The sequence below is a fragment of the Cricetulus griseus genome (assembly GCF_003668045.3).
Source record: "Cricetulus griseus strain 17A/GY chromosome 1 unlocalized genomic scaffold, alternate assembly CriGri-PICRH-1.0 chr1_0, whole genome shotgun sequence".
Classification (NCBI taxonomy): domain Eukaryota; kingdom Metazoa; phylum Chordata; class Mammalia; order Rodentia; family Cricetidae; genus Cricetulus; species Cricetulus griseus.
The window spans coordinates 16,308,983-16,332,786 of NW_023276806.1; the positions used below are offsets into that span (position 1 = coordinate 16,308,983).

At 36.6% G+C, this 23,804-nt stretch overlaps 1 protein-coding gene across 2 annotated transcripts in view; it reads left to right on the plus strand.

Moving 5' to 3' along the window:
• Pkn2 (protein kinase N2) overlaps nt 1-23,804 on the plus strand; it is a 109,999-nt gene that overhangs the window by 64,775 nt on the left and 21,420 nt on the right. Inside the window, exons 5-15 of one of the 2 annotated variants that reach the window (XM_027395881.2) lie at nt 1,104-1,249; nt 1,340-1,553; nt 9,292-9,477; nt 10,618-10,727; nt 19,631-19,774; nt 20,090-20,165; nt 20,832-21,006; nt 21,227-21,353; nt 21,817-21,941; nt 22,020-22,095; nt 22,172-22,263. In XM_027395881.2, the coding sequence (XP_027251682.1) occupies nt 1,104-1,249; nt 1,340-1,553; nt 9,292-9,477; nt 10,618-10,727; nt 19,631-19,774; nt 20,090-20,165; nt 20,832-21,006; nt 21,227-21,353; nt 21,817-21,941; nt 22,020-22,095; nt 22,172-22,263 (1,471 nt within the window). The remainder of the gene's footprint in view (nt 1-1,103; nt 1,250-1,339; nt 1,554-9,291; nt 9,478-10,617; nt 10,728-19,630; nt 19,775-20,089; nt 20,166-20,831; nt 21,007-21,226; nt 21,354-21,816; nt 21,942-22,019; nt 22,096-22,171; nt 22,264-23,804) is intronic. The other variant, XM_027395882.2, reaches the window with a different exon arrangement.

The window sequence follows — 23,804 nt, forward strand, 5'->3', positions numbered from 1 at the left end:
TAAAAAATAAAACACAAAACTTAAAAAAAGGAAAAGAAAGACGCAGTTATTCAGAGTTAAGGGAGGAAGGAAAGTTTTGGTCTGGGGATTTTTGTTTGTTTACCTTGAGTTTTTTTTAACTACTTTTTTTTTTTTTTGTAAAGATTTTATTTATTTATTATGTATACAACATTCTGCTTCCATGTATATCTGCACACCAGAAGAGGGCACCAGATCTCATAACTGATGGTTGTGAGCCACCATGGGGTTGCTGGGATTGAACTGAGGACCTCTGGAAGAACAGTCGGTGCTCTTAACCTCTGAGCCATCTCTTCAGCCCCTACCTTGAATTTTACATAGGATTGCTTTCAGATATTTGCACTTAGTTTTTTCACATGTAGGACATAATTCTCATTTCAATAAGAAATTGGATTATTTTATCTAATGCTTTAAGAAGCATGTTGCTATTTAAAAGTATTCCTTTGTTTAGCATTATTCTTATTTAGTTTTTTATTCCAGTGGGACTTGAGCTAATTGTTAAAAATAGAGCCAGAAACTACAATTGTCTTTCAGTATCTGCAGATTGCTTTCAAGTTCCCAGTGGATCCCAAAATCTATGGATGCTCAAGTTCTAAGTGGAACATGTCATAGAATCTGAAAAGAGTATTTGTGCTTCCTCTCACATATGTTATCTTTGGATTGCTCATCATACCCAGTTGAATGTAACCATATTATAAATAGTTCTATTGTTTAAGAAGTATTTACAAGAACAAAAGGTCTTTACATTGTCAGTACAGATTGTGTTTCTCTCTCAAACACTTTTGTTTGGAGGTGGTTGAACTCCTAATATGGAACTCGTTGGTGTGAAAAACCTCTGTGTTTTCATCTCATCAAATTCTACATACCAGTGTCTTCAGTCCTAAATCCTTTTCAGATGTGTGATTTGCACGTATAATGGCTAAAACAACATTTAGTATGTCAGCCTTCTTTTATTACTACAGTGTTTATTTACTTAGGAACTAACTCAATGTCAGTAATTCATATTTTCATAGTTTTTAATGACTAGATGTTAGAAAGTGAAATAATTCAATTAATAAATTTTTGTTTCTTTTTTTTTCTCCTAGCAAAACCAGTGATTAGTCCTCTTGAGCTTCGGATGGAAGAATTAAGGCATCATTTTAGGATAGAGTTTGCAGTAGCAGAAGGTGCAAAGAATGTCATGAAATTACTTGGCTCAGGAAAAGTCACAGACAGAAAAGCACTTTCAGAAGTAATTTTAAAAAACAATTTTTAGCTCTTTAATATGCTATTTGAAGAATAATATGGCTTAGATGACAACAATATCTCTTTTCCTTGAAAGGCTCAAGCAAGATTTAATGAATCAAGTCAGAAGTTGGACCTTTTAAAATATTCATTGGAGCAAAGGCTAAATGAACTCCCCAAGAATCATCCCAAAAGCAGTGTTGTCATTGAGGAGCTTTCACTTGTTGCATCACCAACCCTAAGTCCTCGGCAGAGCATGATATCCACGCAGAACCAGTATAGCACACTGTCCAAACCAGCAGCACTAACCGGTACGTAGCATGGAGCACTCTTTTTCTGTGTGTTTTGTTCACATCAGATTATGGATTAATAGTTGGGTCAAGGACATGTGTACAAATCTTTCCTTGAATCATAGTTTAGGTTCCTACAGTAAAATTTGTTATTTTGCTGGGGCTGATGACACAGCCTGTAAACCTAGCTAGTTGGAATGCTGAAGCAGGAGGCTCACAAATTGAAGACTTGCCTGGAGAGCTTAGTAAAACACTGACTCAAAAAAAAAAAACCAACCAAACAAAAAAACATTAAGTCGTGAGAATGTAACTCAGTGTAAGAGTGCTTGCCTAGCATGCACAAGAATTCATTCCCCAGCCTTGAAAGAAAGTTTATTCTAAACATTTATAAAAGTCTAAAATTCAGAGACTTGTAATGTACAGTCTTCACCTCTGTCAAGTTCTAGAACACTTCATCGTGCCTGAAGAAAACCAGTACTCATTCAGTGCCCACCCTTCTTCCTAGGCCCCTGCACCACTAATTGGCTTCTTGTCTCAATACATTTGTCTCCTAGATAGTTCATGTAAGTGGGATTATACACCCTGTGGCCTTCTAAATCTGGTTTATTTCACATGGCAAACTTACTCATGTTAGAGTTTTATACCACATTTTTGTTTTTCATTTGTTATGATATTTGTGTTCTTTTTACCATTTGGATATTGTGAATGTTACCTACATGAACATTTGTGTACATGTCTTTGTTTGAACACGTGTTTTCAGTCTAAGAGGACACATCTAGGAGTGCACTTGCTAGGTCATATGATTCCTTTGTATTTAAAATTTGAACAGCCATCAAACTTCATACAGTTTAATATTCCCCTGAACAAATGCATAAGGGTTCTCTGCATCTCACCAGCGCTTGTTATTTCCTTTGTTGCTGTTGGTTTTCAAATTATAGCTATCCTAGTAGGGCCATTATTGAAGGTGGGGTCGAGGTCCCTGGCTGTTTTTGTGGAGCTGTCTATTTCTTCTTTCAGTTGTGTGTGTGTATTTGTTTTACTTTTTGTTTTTGTCTCTGTTAGATGCATCTAAGTATATAATTGTTATATATTCCTCATGAATTGACTTCTATCAATATACAGTCTTCTTTTTTGTCTTTTATAACAAATTTGATGTAAAGTCCATTTTGTCTGATAATAGGTTAGACATGTACTCTCCCTTGTGGTTACTATGTGTAGCAAATACCCTTTTTTATCATTTCACTTACAATGACATGTATATTTGGATCTAATATGAGAGTTTTGGTAAGATGGAATTGGATTATCTTTTATACTTCCTGCCCTTTTAAATACATAGTTTCATCCATTTATAATTACAGTAACTGCTGGTAATATGTAATAAATTCTAATGCTAACTACTGGAAATTAGGTTAAATAATATAGGGTTATTCTATATGCTTGCCTTCACTTCAGACTTGTAATTATAAGCTTGGAGGTCCCAGGTCATCTGTACTGACAGGAGACTACAAATCCTCGGAGCCTCAGGCTCCATTCCCTGAGACAGTTTACTGAAGAACTCATGAATGGCTATATTTAACTTTACAGTTTTATTATAAAGGATATGCATTAGACTCAGACAAATACATGTTTTTCTCTTATATGGAGAACCTAGATTTAAGAGTGTGTTTTATAAGAGCTAAAACTAGAAAAAGGATCGTGAGAAGGGATGAAGAGTGTAGAAAAAGAGGAATGAAAGATGTAATAAAGTGGGGGGGGTGAACTGAAGGGAGCCAGTCCAGGGGGCCTTGGGAGTGGGGGGGGGTGAAAGAGAATAGAGTACAATGACACACGTGTATGAAAATGCCGTAATGAAGCTCATGGCTTTGTATGCTAACCTTAAAAATCAATTTAACAAGTGAGGGGGAGGTAGAGATAGTAGATTGAGCTAAAAGCAAAGTGCAAGCACTAGGAGGGTTTTCCTGGTTAGGATTTGTCCCCCTGCCTAACATATCAGTGCTTTTCACCAACTGGACAGTTCACTTGAGCTTTAGGTGTCCTGAACTTTTATTGGGACTTTATTATGTGGGTGTGTTTGAATGAATCATTGCCATGGGAGTAAAATCAACTACAGCCAGTTCCCTGCTCAGGAAGTCAGGACATCATTCTTTATCGTATGACTCAAAGCCCCAACCCCCTAATGGTGGGATTAGTCTTTCAAGAAATGTCATCCCCATCATGAAACTGTTTAGGGACCTACAGCGAGAAACCTTGTTAGCATAAACTCCAGCATGGTTTGAGACACCACTGTGAGTAACAGATTTCAATACTAGAGATAGTTCAGAAGTTTTAGGACAGTGGTTCTCAACCATGCTAATGCTGGGACTCTTTAATACAGTTCCTCATGTTGTGGTGACCCCCAAATATAAAATTATTTTATTGCTACTTCATAACTTAAGTTTGTTACTGTTATGAATTGTACTATAAATATGTGTGTTTTCCGGAGGTCTTAGGCAAACCCATGAAAGGGTCATTTGAAAAGGGTCATTTGCTAAACCCAAGGGTCATGACTCACAGGTTGAGAACTCTTTAGCATAAACTAAGGGTAAGATTCTTTTTAATATGACAAAAGCCATCTACTAGAGAATGAGGCCAGCCTGCGCAAATATGAGACCCTTGTCTTAGAACATAGTGATAGCCTGGGAGATGACTCATCAAACAAAGAAAGACATTTGCCAACAAGCCTGCCTCCCATAAGTGTCCTCTGATCACATGCATGCTATGGTATGCATACTCACATGTGCGCACACATACATACACAATCAATGTGATTTTAAAATTTTTAAACAAAAGACTGCTGTTTGTTCTACAAATGGTTCTTTCTAGAGCCTTATGATATGACCTCCTTGTAGATTTTTCTAGTTTCATATTCTCTCATTATTCTTTTATTATTTAATTAATTTTAATTAATAATTTGTTCTTTAGAAAGGTTATAAATATGAAATAGAAGAGTCTTCACAAGCCAAATTTCTTTGTATTCATCATCTCCTCTACTTTCAACATCTTAAACCAGATAGGCATGGGTGTGTTTTAGTTTGAGGTTGGTTTTCTGTTTTATTATTGGTTTTTGTTTGTTTGTTTCCTCTCCTTCTCATTTGTGTTTTAAGGGTTTAGTGTTTTGAAGCAGTCTCACGCTGTATCCCAAGCTGGCCTTGAACTCTTGGTAATTCTCCTGAGTACTAGAATTGCAGGCATGAATCACCGATTTTTATAATTGGTGACTCTGCACTGACACATTGTTATGATCTGAAGTCCGTAGCTTATATTAGCTCACTCTTCATGTGCACATTACCCAGATGACAGCCAGTCTATGGCCATGGGTATTTGCCATTTTAGTTCCCTTTTGTGTTCTGCCAATCCCTGTCCCATCCCCAGTCTACAAGCCTGGCAGCCCTTTGCCTTTATAAATTTTAGTTTTTTATAAATTTGTTCCTTTCTCTTCTCCCAAGTTCTGGGATTATAGGCATTTGCCAACACACCCAACTCAAGGATTCCTCTTTTTTCTAGGATTTTATAGCTTGAGTTATAAACTGTATAGCCTTTTCAGGGATTCATTTGTGTGTGTGTGTGTGTGTGTGTGTGTGTGTGTGTGTGTGTGTGTGTGTGCGCGCGCGCACGCGCACACACGCGCTCGCACTCCCATGTATGCATGATGCCAACATTTCTTTAATACTCTACAAGAAGTGTTGTATACAGGTATATCTTCCCCTTCCTTCTGCTGTTACAAAATTATCCTTGTACATGATTTGCTCATTAACAGGTTATTGTGTTTTTATGTATTTGTCTTTTAAATCACAAGAGAAATTTTAAAAGTAATTACAAACCATAAGTCATGGTATTTGCTTTAATATTTACTAGTGTCATTTGTGTTGTTGGTGTTCATTATATTTCTTTGGTTTCAAATCTTCAGTTACTTTCTAGTGTCCTTTCCCTGAAATTTAAGCCATTTTCATTAACGTTTCTTCTGAGTAGGTAATGTAGTTAGGGACTGCCTTGGATTTTGTTTTTATAGGGGGATCTAACTAACCTTTCATTTTATAGTTTTGATATTTTCTTGCAGGATTTTTGTGAGTGTGTATGCTAATGCATTCATGTATGTGAGTGTGGATGCACACTGCTAGATCTCTGTCCTTTTGACATGTGATGTCTGTGTTGTAAAGCTGAGATGTCTTTTGTTACTATGTGAAAAGTTAGTAGAACAGGAAGTTAAGATTGGAGTTTTCAAACCTACCCCAGAGTTTGCGAAGTTTGTGCAGTGCTCAGCAAATGCCTCCTACTAGGAAATAATCTTGCTTATTTAATGAAATAAGGACTCTCAAGTTGTGTGAATTGCTTTTTCAAATAGCTATTAATTTGTTAGGATGTTAATAATACAGAACTATTTAACAAACTGTTTTCTGTAAAGCTTGGAGCACTCTAAAGAAACTCTGCATACCCATGGTACTTGTGGACTTGTCTACCTATCTAGCTTATCTGGCTCCATAGATATCTTTCATAATTCAAGTACATTGTGAGCCATCTTCCCCTATCTTTTTTAAATGTCTTTGCCATGTTGTCTATCTTACAATATTATGCGTAGTTTTTCAAACTCCAAACAAGAATGTAGAGCTTTGATGAGTGAAGAGATCATCATCAACCTACCGTTTTAGTTATCCCACCAACAGCTGGTAACTACTGTGTGGTAATTAGGTACCTACTGTACTTACTGCCTTAAGTTTGATGATCTTTTAGGTTAGTGCTTATTCTCAAGAATTTCTCAAATATTCATTGGATAAAGTAGCATTTCAAGTATTTGGGAATTGATATAATTGACAGAAAAATAATACAGCCACACTTTTGAGATTGAGTTGATATACCTACAATTTTATTTTTCATTCTCTGTTCTAGTCTGGTTTTGCTGGCTAGTTTTATGTCAACTTAGCAATAGTTAGAGATGTATATAAAAAGAGGTACTCTTCCCTGAGAAACTGGCTCCCTAAGATCAGGCTGTAGGTAAGCCTTTAGGGCATTTTCTTAATTGGTGATTGGTGGGTAAGGGCACAGCCCGTGGTGGGTGGTGCCATCCCTGGGCATATGGACCTGGCTGAACAAGCATCAAGCTTCCATGGCCTCTGCATTAGTTCCTGCCTCCAGGTTTCTGCCCTGACTTCCCTCAATGATAGATTGTGCTGTGGAACTGTGAGCTGAAATACAAACTCTTTCATTCCAATGTAGCTTTCATCACACCAGTAGTAGCCCTAACAAAGATAATTTTTTTTCAGAATTTGTTTATAATGTATTACTCAGTTGTACCAAGGTTGTAACTGTAGCATAGTAGTGCATGTTGGCAGTCCCAACCCTGGGAAGCCAAGAGAGGAGGATGAAGGGTTCTAGATCAGGAGGGGCTTCATAGAAGGACTCGTCTCCAAACAGCAATAATAGTTATAACCCAATTGTACAGGTTACAATACTAAGTCAGTAAAACAGCTCATGAATACCTTTAGCTCTTAGACTCACATGTTTTAAATATGGCTTAGGAAGGTGAAGAATGTAGTTTTGCCCTGTTTCTGATATAGTTACAAGCAATTGTAATTATGGCATGTCAAAAAAGAATGAAATGCCTAGATGTTTAATAAAGATCTTAACTCCCTCTGGGACTTTTTTTGTTCTAAATGAAAGCAGGTGGTGAGCATTGTCATGTCCTGATACATTGAAATTACTGAAATATTTAATAAGCCACTAGGATTTGAAGTAGTAACCAGATGTTTTCAGTTTCCCCAGGATAACTTTTACAGCTGAGTTATTTACACTGGAAATGAGGAGAGTTTGCCATTGTTTAACAAAACACAAGCACAAGTTGTTTCTTTTGAACAACAACAAAAAGATAGCCACTCTGCTTAAACTGTCTTGTTGCTCCACAGCCTAACAAACTTGAAAAAAGGTAACTGTTCTCCTTGCCACCTTAGCAAGTTTGCTACTGCATTTTTATTCAGAAGGATTCATCCATCTTAAGTATAATGTGTGATGACTTTTTAAAGTAAATACATATCACTTTTTCGGCAGTATTTTAAGAGTGTTTCAGGTATATTGAAAGTAGTTCTGCTCTGTTTACAGTGAGAAACCTACTCTTATCCTAATCTCTGTTCTTCTGTATCTGGTGTTATTTTCTCCTTGCTTTCTGCCCTGCTTCCTGTTTACCAAAAAGAAATTAAAATATGATACACTTTATGATTCTCTAATTGGGTATTCACTGAGCTTCTTTACCTTCTAATTTTCATATAATTTTGAGAGCCTTTAGCCACTTTTTAAAAACATATTTCTGATACCCATTCTGTCTGCTTTTTATTGGGAACTTCATTTAAACTTCTGTGGTTCTGTCTAAGTTAAATTCATGGTTCACATAAGTGTTATTCTTTTCCCTGGTGTATTAATCCTTTCTGACGCTGTTGTCTTTAACTCAGGCAACCTTTTCTCTTGCAGTGCTTAATCAGCCACTAGTTCTGTCCACTACATAGTTTCAAATTTTAGACATTGTCTTTTCCTTCTCTAGAAATTTAATACTTTGAAGCTTTTGCATTTCTTCCATGTCTCTATTCAACCTTTGAACAGATGGAATATAGATGTAATTGTTTTAATGTCCTTGTGTACTAACTGTAATATTGAAGTCTAAGTCACTACATGTTAATTTTTAATGAACTAATACAAAATAAACTTACCTGGTAATCTGTGATTAGATAGCAGGCATTGCAAATTTTGAGTTGTTGATTAAGCATCCTTAAGCTTTGTTCTAGTATGCAGATACCCAGGAATAATTTAATCTTGTATGCATGGTTTTTAGGGTCTGCTATGTACAAAAGAATGTCATTTGGGAGTAGTCACCTTTTACTGTTGCAACAAAATTCTTTCTATAGTATGCGGCAAATTGAATTTTTTCTATTGTTGGTAGGGACACTTGTTCCTACCTTTGTATACAGAATATTGTTCTTTCTAGTCTTGTCCCATGGTTTCCTTCCCTGCCTCTACTTTTTCATTCTCAAGCAGGGACTGATTAGTACCTGGGTGGATGTGTTATAAGGGAAACCTGAAAATCTAAGGAGTCTCTAGATGCCTTTGTCTCTTCATGCTCTGGGTTCCCCCTGAGTGTAGAATGTTCTGAAACCTCTTGGGGTAGTCTGACAAGCAGACTTAGGGCTTGTTTCTACTCCTTCAGGGATCACTGTGCTTCATTGCCTGTGGCCTGGCATCTTAACACTTTCAAAGATTTTTGTCTGATTGTTTTAATTGTTTGAATTGGGAGGGTTTGTTTTAATTCTTATTTGAAAAATGTAAGATTTTCAGTACCTTTTTAGTAACTAAAAACTTTAGATATTAATCATTTAAAAATTTAACTGGGCAGTTCTACTAGAAAACAATCTTCCCAAAATATTTGTACTGTCTAAAATTTGAACATGGAGACAACATTCTTAGATGTACTTTTTATATGTGTTTTGGTGTTGTCGTCTTATATGTCTGTGTACCACACCCAAGCTGTTCACTTAGAGGTCAGAACAGGTTATCAGATACTGCAGTTGCTATGATTAAGAGTTTTCAGTTGTTTCTTTGAGTGTATGAAGAAGGGTGGTAGATTCCTCACAGATCCTCTGTAGAAGAGCTTTTGTTAGTTTAACAAATCTTCCTCTTTCTGCACAGATAACTAACATGGCTTTGTATATTACATTATATTCTTATATTTATTTATTAACAGGTACTTTGGAAGTCCGTCTTATGGGGTGCCAAGATATCCTAGAGAATGTCCCTGGACGGTCAAAAGCAACGTCAGTTGCACTGCCCGGATGGAGTCCAAGCGAAAACAGATCATCTTTTATGAGCAGAACTAGTAAAAGCAAAAGTGGAAGTAGCCGCAATCTCCTGAAAACCGATGACTTGTCCAGTTCAGTAATCATGCTTTTTAAGATCATGCATGCCACAGATTAAAGGGGCTTGTCAATGGAGGCAGACACAAATGGGAAGTGTCCAGATAGGACCACAAGTTTTATTTGCCATAATTTTAAAAAAATATAAATTTATATAGGAAATAGAAAAACAACACATTTTGCTCTATTAAAAATGAATGAGATTATGTGACAATTAACAAAGTCATTTGAAAGAATGTAACATCTTTCAAATTGAACATCACTCTTTATACCAAAATGAAGGGCTACAGACACTGAGTCTTTTCTTCCTAGTAGACTCCATCTTGGTTCTTTTAATGGTTGGTGACCATTACAAACTGAACTTTTGGTAAATAGCTATTGGATGAGATGTGTGCTGGGATAAATAGTGACCGAGTGATCAGCTTTGGGAGGGGATGTATTCATGGTTGCAAAAGCAAAAATAAGAGATTTGGGAACACATTGAGGATCTCCTAGTATATAACAAACTGTTCCTAAGCATATAGTGAGAGGGAAGGCAGATGACAGTGCATTCTGGGAGAATACAGAAGTAGCTTTCTTGTGTTTAGAGGGAACTGGAAGAGGTGTGCAAATAAAGAACTATCTAAACAATCAAATGGCTAATATGTATACAGGTATAGGGGTAGTTGAATTACATTTGTACATATGCAAAATACCATTTACTGTTTGTGCTTTTAAGAGAAACAGAAAATGTTGGAGGAATTATTAGGAATATATATATATATATACACACACATACATACATACACACACATACACAAAATAGAGCTAATTAAACTTCAGACAGTTCAATATTGATTATAAAAAAAGCATTTTCAAAGAGTCTTTAGACTTTTGGTGCTATGAAACAGTGATAACTGTCTTTGAACTGTTTAAAGTTTGGGTTTTTTTTTTGGTTTTTTTGTTTTGTTTTGTTTTGTTTTGTTTTGTTTTTCGAGACAGGGTTTCTTTGTGTAGCTTTGGAGCCTATCCTGGCATTCGCTCTGGAGACCAGGCTGGCCTCGAATTCACAGAGATCCGCCTGCCTCTGCCTCCCGAGTGCTGGGATTAAAGGCGTGCGCCACCAACGCCCGGCTTTGTTTAAAGTTTTTAACCAAACTTACAAATTCTAATTACAGATGATGTCTGTGCTGTTTTGAAGCTAGATAATACTGTGGTTGGTCAAACTAGCTGGAAGCCTATTTCCAATCAGTCGTGGGACCAGAAGTTTACACTGGAACTAGACAGGGTAAGATAAGAATTTTTTTACTTGAAAATAGTATAACGTTTATTTATTGGAAGTCTTTAAGAAGTTTTGTTTACATTGTTTTGTGTTTTGAGATAGGGTCTTACTATATGCCCAGTCTGGCCTCTGACAGAGGTCCTCCTGCCTCTGTGATTAAAGGCATACACCACCACACAGGTTCACAAAGTTTGTAAAAGTAGAAGAGCTTACATGTTTCTGGCATTACTCATCGGAGGGATGTATATCCATTCGTCTTAAGATATAGGTATATATCTGAGTGCTTCAATAGCTTCAATTTTCAATAATTTGAAAATGTATAGTTTTTGTCAACTAGAAAAGTCTGTGGTGTGAAATCCAGTACCAGAATATATATATGTGCATACAGAGTATGTTTGTTAGCGCTGGGGTAGCCCTAGTTGGCTCAATTACCAGTATTCCTTCTCAATCTGTGCTTGTATTGCAGCACTCTGCCACTGCATGCACAGCTATATGTGTTCAATAGCATGCAATCTTGTTACTGCAGTGATTCTTCCATAGCAAGATTTGCAAAAGTGACTTTGAAATTATCCTCTGTTTTCCCAGGTGTCAGTGTGTCAATATGCCTTTCATAAATGATCTGTTTCTGTTTAACAACAGAAGTCAACACTACATTCAGATCTTCAAGATAACTTTTAGATTTAAATCCATCCATTAGTCTAGGAGAAAAATAGTCAATCTTTATTGTGTTTTGATCTAAAATTAAAGTCATAGATTTTACTATGTAATGATCAACAAACAATATCTATGCTTTTTTAAAGTTACATATATCAGTGAGTGAAAGAAAGCATTTGTATGTTGCCTGAGGAGATTACTGTAGGCTATAGAAGTGCTCCCACTTACACTTCTAGCATCTTCCTATAAAATGTTTCTGTAATTTATCTGATTTTATCTTCAAAGTAAGCATCCTGATTCAGACATATTGTTGCTTTTACTGCCTGAAAAATTATATCTGTCAGATAACTTTTCAGGTATTTAACCTTTCTGTATTACACTTCAGTGATATGTGGCGACTAAATCCATACATTTTTTAGAGACGTGGTGAGAACTCAGTGTTCACTACTTACTGAAGTAATCTAACTTATCTCTGTATGTATGCACCAGACTGATGTTCAGCAGATGTTACTTTCACCTCAGTTCAGAGTCATTCATTTATTGTATGCTCCTATTTAATCAAGTATTTATTGATTACTGTTGCATCCCAGAACTTCCAGGTGCAGATTAACAGTGAACAACATAAACAAGTCTCTCAGGTTCTCTTAAGAAATGTATACTTCACCAGCTTTTCAGTATATATCTCATTAGTTCCAGGCTTCACTATTACACAGAACTATTTGTATAGTCTACTACCCTGTTTCTGAAGACTTATCTTTATTCTATGGTTTCATCTCAAAAGACAATGACTATGCTATTCATACTTTGTGGTAGTGTGCTTGGAAAATTCATACAAGAAGATTTGACCTTGGGATGTATGTGAAGAATAAATGTGAGGGAGAAGAGTTGGAAGGCATGTAGATTGGTGGATATCTGTTACTGAAATATAACCATAAGGTAGGAAGAGATGAGCTAAATTATGGTAGTAGGAATAGAAAGAAGATTTATGTAAAAAATAAGAGGCAAACTAATAAAACTTAATAACGAAGTGGATCTGAATCCAGAGCAAGAAAATAGAACAGAAAATGATGTCACAAGGGTTTGAAAATAATTATACTGGAGAAGGTATGTTCTAGGGTAGGTTCTAAGTTCTTCTAGCTAGAGATCACAAGGGAATCCCATCCATCTGTAAGACCTGTCTTTGTGTATCTACTCAGCAGCTTATCTGTGTCAGGCATTTTATAGGACATAGGTTTCCAGAGATACATAGTTACAATGTAACTCACAGGCTTGCTAGTCATGATTTTACATTTTTGCCAAGTATCTTATTGCTGGCTGGGATTGGTCAAAACAGTCAAAGATAACTAGCAAACAGTTTAAAATCTGCACAGAAGTGAGGGAACAGAGATGCGTATAACAGGTCAGAAGTGAGGGACATAGAGCTGTGTATAACAGGTCAGAAGTGAGGGACTACTATAGACAGTGGAAATTATACTTAACCTGGGACCTGGTGTGGGAACACATAGACAGATTATTAAGATCCAAAGAGTATTCCAAAAAAAGAAACAAATAACTTGCCAGCAAAAAAAAAAAGAGAGAGAGAGAGAGAGATAGAGGTGTAATGGGAAGTAAAATAGCAGAGGCAGAGAGGTGCCACACTGTCAGTTATAGTTATAGGCTATAGGATAGAAGCGAGGGGAAAGTCTTTTTGTTGTTGCTGTTGTCTTTGTTTTGTCTTGGGTTTTTTTATTGCTGGGGGGGGGTTGTAGTGGGGGTGTTTTTTGTTTTGTTTTTAGATCATTTTGGTCTTCTTGCCTCTGATTCCCAAGTGTTCAACTGTGCCTGTAGGTTTTTAATAGGTGCTCGATCTGTGGTTTACTACAGTAAATGATCTGATAAAAAGAAATGCTGTCTGTTATAGCAGCTACTACTAGTCGGTCCACAGTGGAAAAACACAAAACAATCTCTCATAAGCAGTATCCCAGAAGTAGAAAGGGGGCAGTGAGAGGGCAGTATTGAATGCATGATTGTACCTAGAGCATTAATTATACTTAAGCTTACCCAATAAAGAATTGCCAGAGTGGTGATATGGTGAAATGTGCCGTTACATGTGGGCAAGCAAGGGAAATGAGTATTTTTATTACTAGAAACTTTTAGCAAAGATTTGACTGTCTTTGAAGTTAGAGGAGGAGTGAGTAGGGAGAGTTTGACTAGGAGTATCAGTGGGGTTCCAGTTTGTGTCTTAACTCACTGGAGAGCATCTGTAAGGATCTTTCCTGGGCAGGTCCTGGTTTACAGAGATAATTCTAGTCAAGTAATAGTGTTTGCCAGATGCTTAGAGAAGAGATTGACTATGCTGCATGACTTTGAAGGACAGAGAACAAGCCAATCTTTGAGTCTATTTGCTGTCTTTTAATTGTCTGATAGTGTGGTGAGGTGTATAAGTTTACTGCTGCCCGTTTGTCTTGCTGTCCCTAAGATGGGTGTCAGGATGGACTACATTAATGTTGGTGGAAAGACTGCCTCAGTGTGTGTGTGTGTGTGTGTGTGTGTGTGTGTTATTATTATTATTATCCTGGCACTGTTTAGTCATTCAGTGATACACTCGTAAACTTTTTAACATTTGTGTAGGATGTGTGTGTGTGCATGTGCGCACTCACACATATCAGTGCTTGCTGACATAGGTCCATGCTAAGAGGCCAGAGTAGAACATCCTGTGTCATCTATTTCTCTGTCTTATTCCATTGAGATAAAATTACTATAAGAGAAATGAAAAAGAATTAGAAGTGTGTCTTCCATTAAAGATCCTAAGATTAAAAATAAATTGTTTGTGGCAAAATAAAAAACTATAGTTTGGGATCATAATCTAATCAACATGAGCCTTTATCCAAAATTTGAAAATAGATGAGAATATAATGATGTTAAGCAAAAATAGGTAATGGGATTAAGATAAAGAATATAAAGTTAATGTTTAAATGTTTAACGAACTGAATAATGAATGATGAACCAAAATTAGTAGTCAGTTTTAAAAGAACAAAATGAAATCGAAGATGTATAGATTTCATTTTGATATAATTGGCAGGACGCAGGAAATAAATTGTTATTGGCCATTATTTGATGGGTTATTTGTTCATGCCCATGGGAAGAACTAATAGAACTTATAAAAGTGACCAATGTTATGTTTGAAATTGAGGACAAATGGCTCTGTGATAGAGCTAAAGAAGTTATATGGAGTATAAAACAAGAGGTTTTTTTTTTTTTTTAACTTAAGAAAAATAGGCCAAGACAAATGAAGGATAGAAGAAGGCCACACACTAAGTAGAATTCAGAATGAAGGAATAGAGGGTGGGCATGTATGTGAGTTTTCCAGAGTCGGTTATAATTGTGAAATGCAGATTATAGAATCCAAGTTTCTAGAAGAATGAGTAAGATACATCTAAAAAGTAAAGAGAGGGGGCTGAAGTTATTCAGAGCACCTTTATGACAAATGGGTGTTTAGTCTAACTTTGATGAATGGAGGCAGTTGGACTGCCATTAGGGGAAGACCAGTAGGAAAGTCTACTGGTTTTGTTTGTGAAATATATTCAGGTTTAGAAATAGGAGCAATGAGTGTATAGAGACAGAACGATGTGTAAGTTTGGAATGAAAGGAAGGCTGTGGAAGAGTGTGTGAACTGCCATAGGAAAGGGTTATGCATAACTTATAATCTTGTAAGACTTAATAGTTCATTTAGTTCAAGTTCTTTGCCTGCCTCTTTCCCTACAAGGGAGCAGGCAGTGCCTCTGTGGCAGGCTGACTTTTCATGCATAAATCATGACCTTCAATTGTTCTTTGTCCCTGTGTCTTGCCCTTTGTTCCCTCTTGTCACTTTTTCTTTTTTCCAGCTGTAGAATCTCCTCATTGGACTCCCAGAGAGAACCAGGTATTACTGTTTCCTCCAGGCTTCTACCTTCCCTGTTCTACATAACAGTGAAGTTCTTGAATTACTGAAGGGTGTCCTAGAATAAGAAATACTGGTAGATGAGGCAGCAGGAGCATGGGAAAGTTAGTGTGCACTCCCTGTCTCCTTCACTTCTTGGCCTTGCTTTTCACAGCAGTGTTCATCTATGGTGACCACTCCTTCTGGGTGGTCCTCTTGTCAAGATCCATGCTCACTGGATTCTGATAATTACTGACTCTCTATTCCTTTATCCTAAGAGTGGTCATGACATGTGCTCTGGCTAAGTACTCATGTTCTCATTCTTTGTTCTTTAGCTTTAATAACATCTTAATAAAGTTTTATTTAACTCTCTTTAAATTTTTTTAGTATGCCATTTGCTTGCTTGCTTGCTGCAAAAACACACTGAAGACCAGTAAATACATAATCGTTACATGTGTCCTTGTAAAAATCTCACCATTCCTTATCTTATGAATCCAAAACTGAACTTTTTTTTTTTTTTAACTTTAGGACAAAGAGTTTGCTTTTTTGCCTTTTCTTTTCATCATTGAAATTTCATTCTCCTTTACTTTAGCAAAGCTCTTCGAACTTTCACAGTTCATTATTTGAGTAAGTTTCTCATAGTGTCTCTATAGGCCAAAACGTAAAAATAAATAAATATCCCATGGTTGCCTTTCTTAGGAAGTAAGTGCCAAATGAAATGTACCTGTAATCCCAGTGCTTAGAAGGTCGAGGCAGGAGAATTCAAGGGCAGCCTGGGATATGCATAGTAAGAGCCTATCTTAAAAACAAAACAATAAGTAATTATTAATTTGTATTTGTATTTATGCCCTAGAAAGTCAATATTGGGGGAACAATGTTAAATGCTTTAATTTAGTTCTTATTTAATTACAAGTAATAAATAGTATGTCTAAGTATTGTCCAAAATATAGTTTTCCAAAGTTTGGAATCAAACAGACCCTCATTTCTTCTTGTATATGTTTTTTTGTTTTGTTTTCATTTTCTTTTTGTTTTGTTGAAAAGGAAGCTTAGTAAAGATTTCATGCCACAAGAATGACATAGCAGTGTTGATAGTGAAAGTGTACACAAACCTCACCTGGTGGTTGTCATGCTGCAGCACAGACGTCCCTGTGTCCCTCTGAAAGGTTAGTTAGGGTATCCTCAGCACCCTGGGCCCTCAGCATTCGTTTGCAAATGCATCCTTCCTCATGCCTCTCTGCGCTAGATGTGCGTCTTTTTTTGTTTTAATTGCAATGCAGTATTGTATTTGTTACACTTCTACCTTAGCTACCTGTCAATGTGACCAGTGCCTCGTGTCTTTTCTATTTATATTCTAGCCCTAGAGTGATAAGCCACACAGATTCTTCATTAACACCCTACAGTTTTCTTTTATTCTATATTTAAATTCACAATAAAACAAAATGAAGTAGGAGCTGTTTAGTTAGCCAGTATTGCCAGTTAATGCTTAACTCAGGTTGTATTGCCCAGCCTTTTTGAATTGTACTGTATCCAGATTGTATTTCTCTTGTCCTTTGAAATGACTTGTAAGCCCTTGCACTTTAAAACTCACCTGTAGTTTGCATTCTATACACAGTGGTGGTGTCTCTTTAATGTGAAAGGCATAGTTGATCTGTATGGTGCTTTGTGCCTCAGATTCTATATCTGTAGCCAACTTTCCAAAATTACACTGGGTGTTAGAGGTTAAAGAAAACTGACATAAAACTGGTATAAGTTATAGAGCACTAGTAGTATCTTTAGGTCATAGATAACCACTTAGTTTGGGAAGTGTTCACAGGGAACACTGCAAAGGGACAAAAAGTAAAGGTTCTTGTCCCTGAAACTTTGTAGAACTCCAAGAAAGTTATCTTAGCTCTGTGAATTCACACTCCGTACTAAATCTCAGATCCCTGATTAATTTCAGTTTGGCACACAGACTAGAGACAGGGGGAGAAATCAATTAAGAAGTTAGTTTCATAGACTCACTAGAATGGCTAGCAAAATGAAGTGACTGGGGCAGCTCTCCACATAGTCCCACTGCTTCAGCAGTGTGAAGAACAAACAGCAGTAATTCCTTCACTAACATTTGTGCCCCCGCAGTGTGCTTGCTCTGTAAGCTTTTGCCTCATATATCATCTTGATCCTTAGTCTTCCTGCTCAAAACAATGGAGGAAGATAGGAGCCAGTAAACCTCCATTCTCCTGATTTAAAAAGAAAAAAATAAATTTAAATTAGCAATCCTCAGTTTATTCTTCCTGTATTTGTAAAACTAATTCTAAAATATTTAACCCTTGTGTATGCATGTGATTTGCGTGTATGTGTATACTCACCTATGCATGTGCTTACATGGTCACCAATGTATACACACGGAGTCACCAGGAATCTTGTTCTATTACTCTCTACCTCATTCCCTTGAGACAGGGTTTGTTACTAAACATGGAGCGCATCATTTTTTAGCTAGGTTGGCTGGCTGGTGAGCCCCATCAATCCTCTTGTTACCCCTTCCCAACCTCAGCACTGGGGTTATTAGTTACCACAGCCACGCTTGACAGCTCAGGACTTTGTGCCTGTACAGCAAGGGCTCTTACCCATTGAGCCATCTCTCCAGCTCCTAAAATTCTTAAACTTCTAATAGAATATAAATAGCATTAATTCTCTCTCTCTCTTTCTCTCTCTCTCTCTCTCTCTCTCTCTCTCTCTCTCTCTCTCTCTCTCTCTCCTCCCTCCCTCCCTCCCTCCCTCCCTCCTTCTCTCTCTCTCACTTTTTAGTCCAAGGTATTTTTGCCATATTAATTTTGAGTCAGAAATGAGATGAGATCCTGGGATCACATATGAAAAATTCTATTTTCTGATCCTTTCTCTTGCTAGTAATGAGTCTGTATTAACCAGACCCTGTCACTATGACAAAACACATGAGAAAAATCATCTCAAAGGAGGAAAAGGTTTTCTTTAGCCTACAGTTTCATAGTTTGGGGTTCATAGTCATTTGTTCCAGTTGTTTTTAGACTCAGGGTAAAGCAGACATGGTGATAGCATACAAAGGAGGAAGGCTACTCACCTCCTGACAGCCAGAAAGCAAGGAAGGAAAAAGGACAGAATACAAATATATCCTTCAGCTACTCACTCCTAATGTGTTCCTTTACCACTCAAGCCCCCCTCCTAAAGCAGGGCCCTGGGGGTGACTGACACTTCAGACCATAAGGTAACAGAGTACTTCTGACATGTTCTGTTTTGACTCATGTTTATTTCATATTGCATTTTTATACGTTTTCATTTTCATCAACTAGTTATATAATTTAAAGTAAAAAATCTATTATGCATGTATACTAAGAGCTTACATAATAAGATGCAGTTTCACAAATTGAAAATTCTTACATAAAAGAAGTAATTTATTGTAGAACCTAAAGGGAAATACATTTGTATCTTATTGTGGGTAATCTGCATAATTCCTAAAAACAAAACTGGCACTTTCCAATTAAAATGTGCATAAATTATATTTCAAAAATCAGTTCATGACTTGATCCCAAAATACAAACTATTGTCTAAGGTATATTTAGTAGTAAGTTGTCAAAACCTTAAGTATGTTTTTATATGTAAACATTATTTTTAACGACCACAGTGTACTCTCTTATGTGGATGTGAAATCATATATACTTTACTTGTTCTTATGGTCTGGATATTCAAGTCATTACTAATTTTTTATATGTCTTTTTTAGATGATAGCAAATGAACATTTTTCTATAGGAAGCATGGGTTACTGTGCGATTAAGGAACCCCACCTTCCTAACACTTGACACAGAGTGAGTGCTGTGGTCACCAGCCTTACTGCCTTGTGGTAATCTTTTGAAAAGTCAATGACCTGATGTTCTTATAGTGTCCGGCACACATGAGTGCAGAAGGGAAGCCATTCCAGACCTTCTCTGGCCCTGTAGTGGGTGAAAGAAATGGGTGTTGACATGAGTTTCTGAGGGAGTCACTGGAGCATTCTAGCAGCAGGACAGCAGTCAACAGTATTTGGAGAAGAGAAACCTGAACTTAGACTGCAGTTCTAAGGGGGTGTGAAGTTTCTCTGGTTATTGATTGTTCTCAGTGTGTGTTCTGGCCTTGAACTTTAGGAATGCATTAGCAGAGATTATCTGAATATAAGTTTAAGTTAAAATTTGTAAGTTTGATAAAAGTGATATATAATTGAAAAAATTACAGTTTTATTTAAAGTGTGATTTGGGTGTGTACTTTGTTTACTGTATTTGTATTTCATATATTTTGTGATATTTTATTCAAGTGTGTGTCCAATGATGTCTTTTCTGTTTGTTTGTTTTGTTTTTTTTTTTGATTATCTTAGTCACGTGAACTGGAAATTTCAGTTTATTGGCGTGATTGGCGATCTCTGTGTGCTGTAAAATTTCTGAGGTTAGAAGATTTTTTAGACAACCAGCGGCATGGCATGTGTCTCTATTTGGAACCACAGGGTACTTTGTTTGCAGAGGTAATAAATGTATTTTATTTAATGCGCATAACTGTAGTAGAAATTGTGTGTGTCAGCAGCATGCTGTGGAAGGGGCAAGAGTGTTATGTCAAAAGATGAATGCCTTCAACTCTGCCACTCTGCTGCACATTAGGGGTGTGACCTTGAGAACAATCCTTTGTCCTCTCTAGGTCTGTGTTCTCGTCTGCAAAATGAAGGGGTTGGAGTAAGTTATAGATAATATACCCCTTAAGTTCTCAAACTTAGGAGTCTAGTAGATTGCACAAAACATAATCCTTACAGTTTTCATGTCAACTAGGGTTTTCTTCACTACAGGTTACCTTTTTTAATCCAGTTATTGAAAGAAGACCAAAACTCCAAAGACAAAAGAAAATTTTTTCAAAACAGCAAGGTAATTACTAAGAATATAATGCAGCCTTTTATAGAAAATCTAGCTGTCATTCTAAAAGGAATGGCATTTTCTTTTTAGTGTCCATTTCTAACATTTTTAAGTAGTTTTTAAATATAACCTTAATAATAGAATCCATTACTCCATTTCTTTGTTTTGTTTTATTTGGTTTTGAGACCATCTAGTAGCCTGTGTGACCTCGAATTATGCTGTCTGATCTAAACATGGTCTCACTGCCTTTGTCTCTCAAGTGCTTGGATTATAGGCATGCACCACCATGCCTGGCTTCATCACTGAGTTTCAGTAATAATAACACACGATTGTCCTCATTTCCCACCCACTCGCTGCTTTCTGAGCTTATTTGAAGCAAACTCAGATATCACTGAGTCCTGTTGTTCATTACCATAGATGCCTTAAACTAATGACACCAAACTTCTAGAGTTACAAAAAAAATCCAAACTTTATCTGCTTTTTAAAATTATTTGAGATATTTATGCTAACTTTTAATAAAAAAACAAAAGCTGAGAACTAGAGAACTAGTTTTTAAATTACAAAATTTATTTGTTCATAAATTATAAACTGATGAATATGGGTTTTTTTTAAATTATGGCTTTTGGTAATATATAAAGGAATTACATATCTTGCTTTCGTTATTCACTTTATCTACAGGCAAAACATTTCTCAGAGCTCCTCAAATGAATATTAATATTGCCACGTGGGGAAGGCTAGTGAGACGAGCTATTCCCACAGTAAATCATTCTGGCACATTCAGCCCTCAGACTCCTGTGCCTGCTACAGTACCCGTGGTTGATGCACGCATCTCTGAACTAGCACCTCCAGCCAGGTATATGTCTTAGAAGGCTTAAGTATGTCTTACACGGCCATTACCGTGACACCATAACATGATTACAGCAGCTGCTATATGAAGTCCCAGTCTTTTCCAAGTAGAATTGTGAAAATACTGCACTACTTGTTTAAAAGAAGTTAGTTTGCTTTTATTTTGCAGCTACTTAAAAATAAAGACTTTGATTGCTGTTTTGGTAAATTGCTTTGTCTTCTGAAAGTGATTCTACAGTAACCAAATTGGACTTTGATCTTGAACCTGAACCTCCTCCAGCCCCACCACGTGCGTCTTCCCTTGGAGAGATAGATGAGTCTTCCGAAGTGAGAGTTTTGGATATACCTGGACAGGCAAGTATTCTAACCCTTCCTTCTGCAATGCCTTCTTAACAGTATCAGCATCGTAGTGACAAAAGTGTACATTTCAATTAAAATTGCCAATATGAACTCTGAGTTTAGTGTTTTGTTTTGGTTGTTGTTATTGTTGTTTTGAGTGGGGGGTTGTTTGGTTTTTTATGAGTAAATTTTCTCAAGGAGATGAAGTTGATGGGAGTTGGCCACTTTCTTCATGTTGGAACACTGTTACTAGCCTCTGTATTCTCACAGGCCAAAGGGGATGCAATAAGCTGCATAAATTGGAAGATAATATGTTGTTTTTTTCATGGTTTTGTTTTTTCTATAAGAACAACTAACCAAGTCTGAAACTTCTTCTCTAATGCTTTTGGAATTGTTTCTTAAACTTTATGATTATGAAATAATGTTTGTTTGTTTTGCTGGAGATTCCTCTAGCTTATGAGCACTTGATATTTTACAGAGTTCAAAAACTGTTTTTGATATTGAGAATGACAGAAGTAACATGCGTCCAAAATCCAAATCTGAATATGAGCTTGACATTCCTGACTCAGGTCAAAGTTGTTGGAGTGTCCGAGAGGAACAAAGGTAAGGCACAAGCAGGTGCATTGCCTTGCTGATGTAGTTCTTCTGTAGTTGCCTCACTTTTAATTATTACTATTTTAGATCTCAACCAAGGTTTCAGTTCAATCTGCAAGACTTCAGGTGCTGTGCTGTGCTGGGAAGAGGACATTTTGGAAAGGTAATCCATGAAAATTTAGGAGTACATACAAGATTGGTAAGTCAAATGAAAATTAATTATTTTAATCTTATTTCAGGTGCTGTTGGCTGAATATAAGCACACAAATGAAATGTTTGCTATAAAAGCCTTAAAGAAGGGAGACATTGTGGCTCGAGACGAAGTAGACAGGTCAGTTTTGTAAAATGAAAGTTTTTTTTTTTTTTTTTTTTGAGGTGAGAGATAGAGTGAACAACAATAAATGTGAGATCCTAGAAATATTTGGTGAAGTTAAATTTATCTTTATGGCAAAAGGCAAACATTAGTTAAATACTGTTTTTCTTTCCAGTAACATCTTGGCCTTATGCTGGGTTAGTGGATAGCAAGTAAAGGCAGTGGAGTATTTAAACTAATTCCATTACATTTTTATAAGTTGAGTTGTTAATAAAGTTAATAAAGCATGGAACTGTTATTCATTTTTGGTTTAATAAAACTAGTTGCATTTTAGCCTATGAAGCAGATAATATGTCATTTCCTGATAATCAACAAGTAACTCGATGGTTAATACCATTACTTTCTGAAATAGACCTTAATGAATTTTCCCTTCTCTGTGTTCTTAAAAAATTATACTTACTCTCTATTTAAACACATATGCAGTGGCATATAACATATGTGTTGAGATCATTTATATGTATGAGTATTTTGTCTGCATGTATGTCTGTGTACCATGTGCATGCAATACCTATTGAGGCCAGTAGTAGAGCGTGTTGGATCCCTTAGGACTTGAATTAGACCATTGTGAGCTGTCATGTGGGTAACAAGAATCGAACCTGAGTCCTTCAGAAAAAAAACAGTGCTCTTAACCACTGAGCCATTTCTTCAGTCCCCCTTTGTGGTTTTTTTGTTTGTTTGATTTGGGAGGGAGTCGTTTGTTTATGTTTGTGCTTATTATTATTATATATACAGAGTTCTCTGTCTTCGTGTATGAGTGCAGGCCAGAAGAGGGAACCGGATCTCAATACAGATGGTTGTGAGCCACCGTGTGGTTGCTGGGAATTGAACTCAGGACCCCTGGAAAAGCAATCAGAGCTCTTAACCTCTGAGCCATCTCTCCAGCAATCTCCCCCTTGTGTTTTTTAAATTATATTTGTTACTATAGTGCCTTACATTCCAAAGAGTTTAATAATGTATAAATGCTATGGATACATCTTTATATGGTTATTAAAATGCAAGAACTTTAGGAATAAAATATTAAAATTCATAATGTATTTTAATATAATTCATACACATGCATATATGTGGAATTATTGTATAAAAATGACATGTTTGACTTTGTTGACTCCTCATGGGACCCTCACCTGTGAAGAAGAGTGGACTGGGAGGAGGTGGGGGGCAGGAGGAGGGGTTGGAGGGAGAACTGGTTGGAATGTAAAATGAAATTTAAAAGAATAAATAAATTATCTTGTTGACTGTGTCCTTTGCCTTACAGGAGCTTCTCAGTTTCAGGAGGTTCCATTTATTAGTTGTTGATCTCAGTGTCTGTGCTACTGGTGTTACGTTCAGGAAGTGGTCTCCTGTGCCAATTCCTTCAAGGGTACCTCCCATTTTCTCTTCTAAGAACTTCAGTGTGGCTGGATTTATGTTGAGGTCTTTGATCCATTTGGACTTAAGTTTTGTGCATGGTGATACACATGGATCTGTCTGCAGGCTTCTACACACCTGCATCCAGTTAT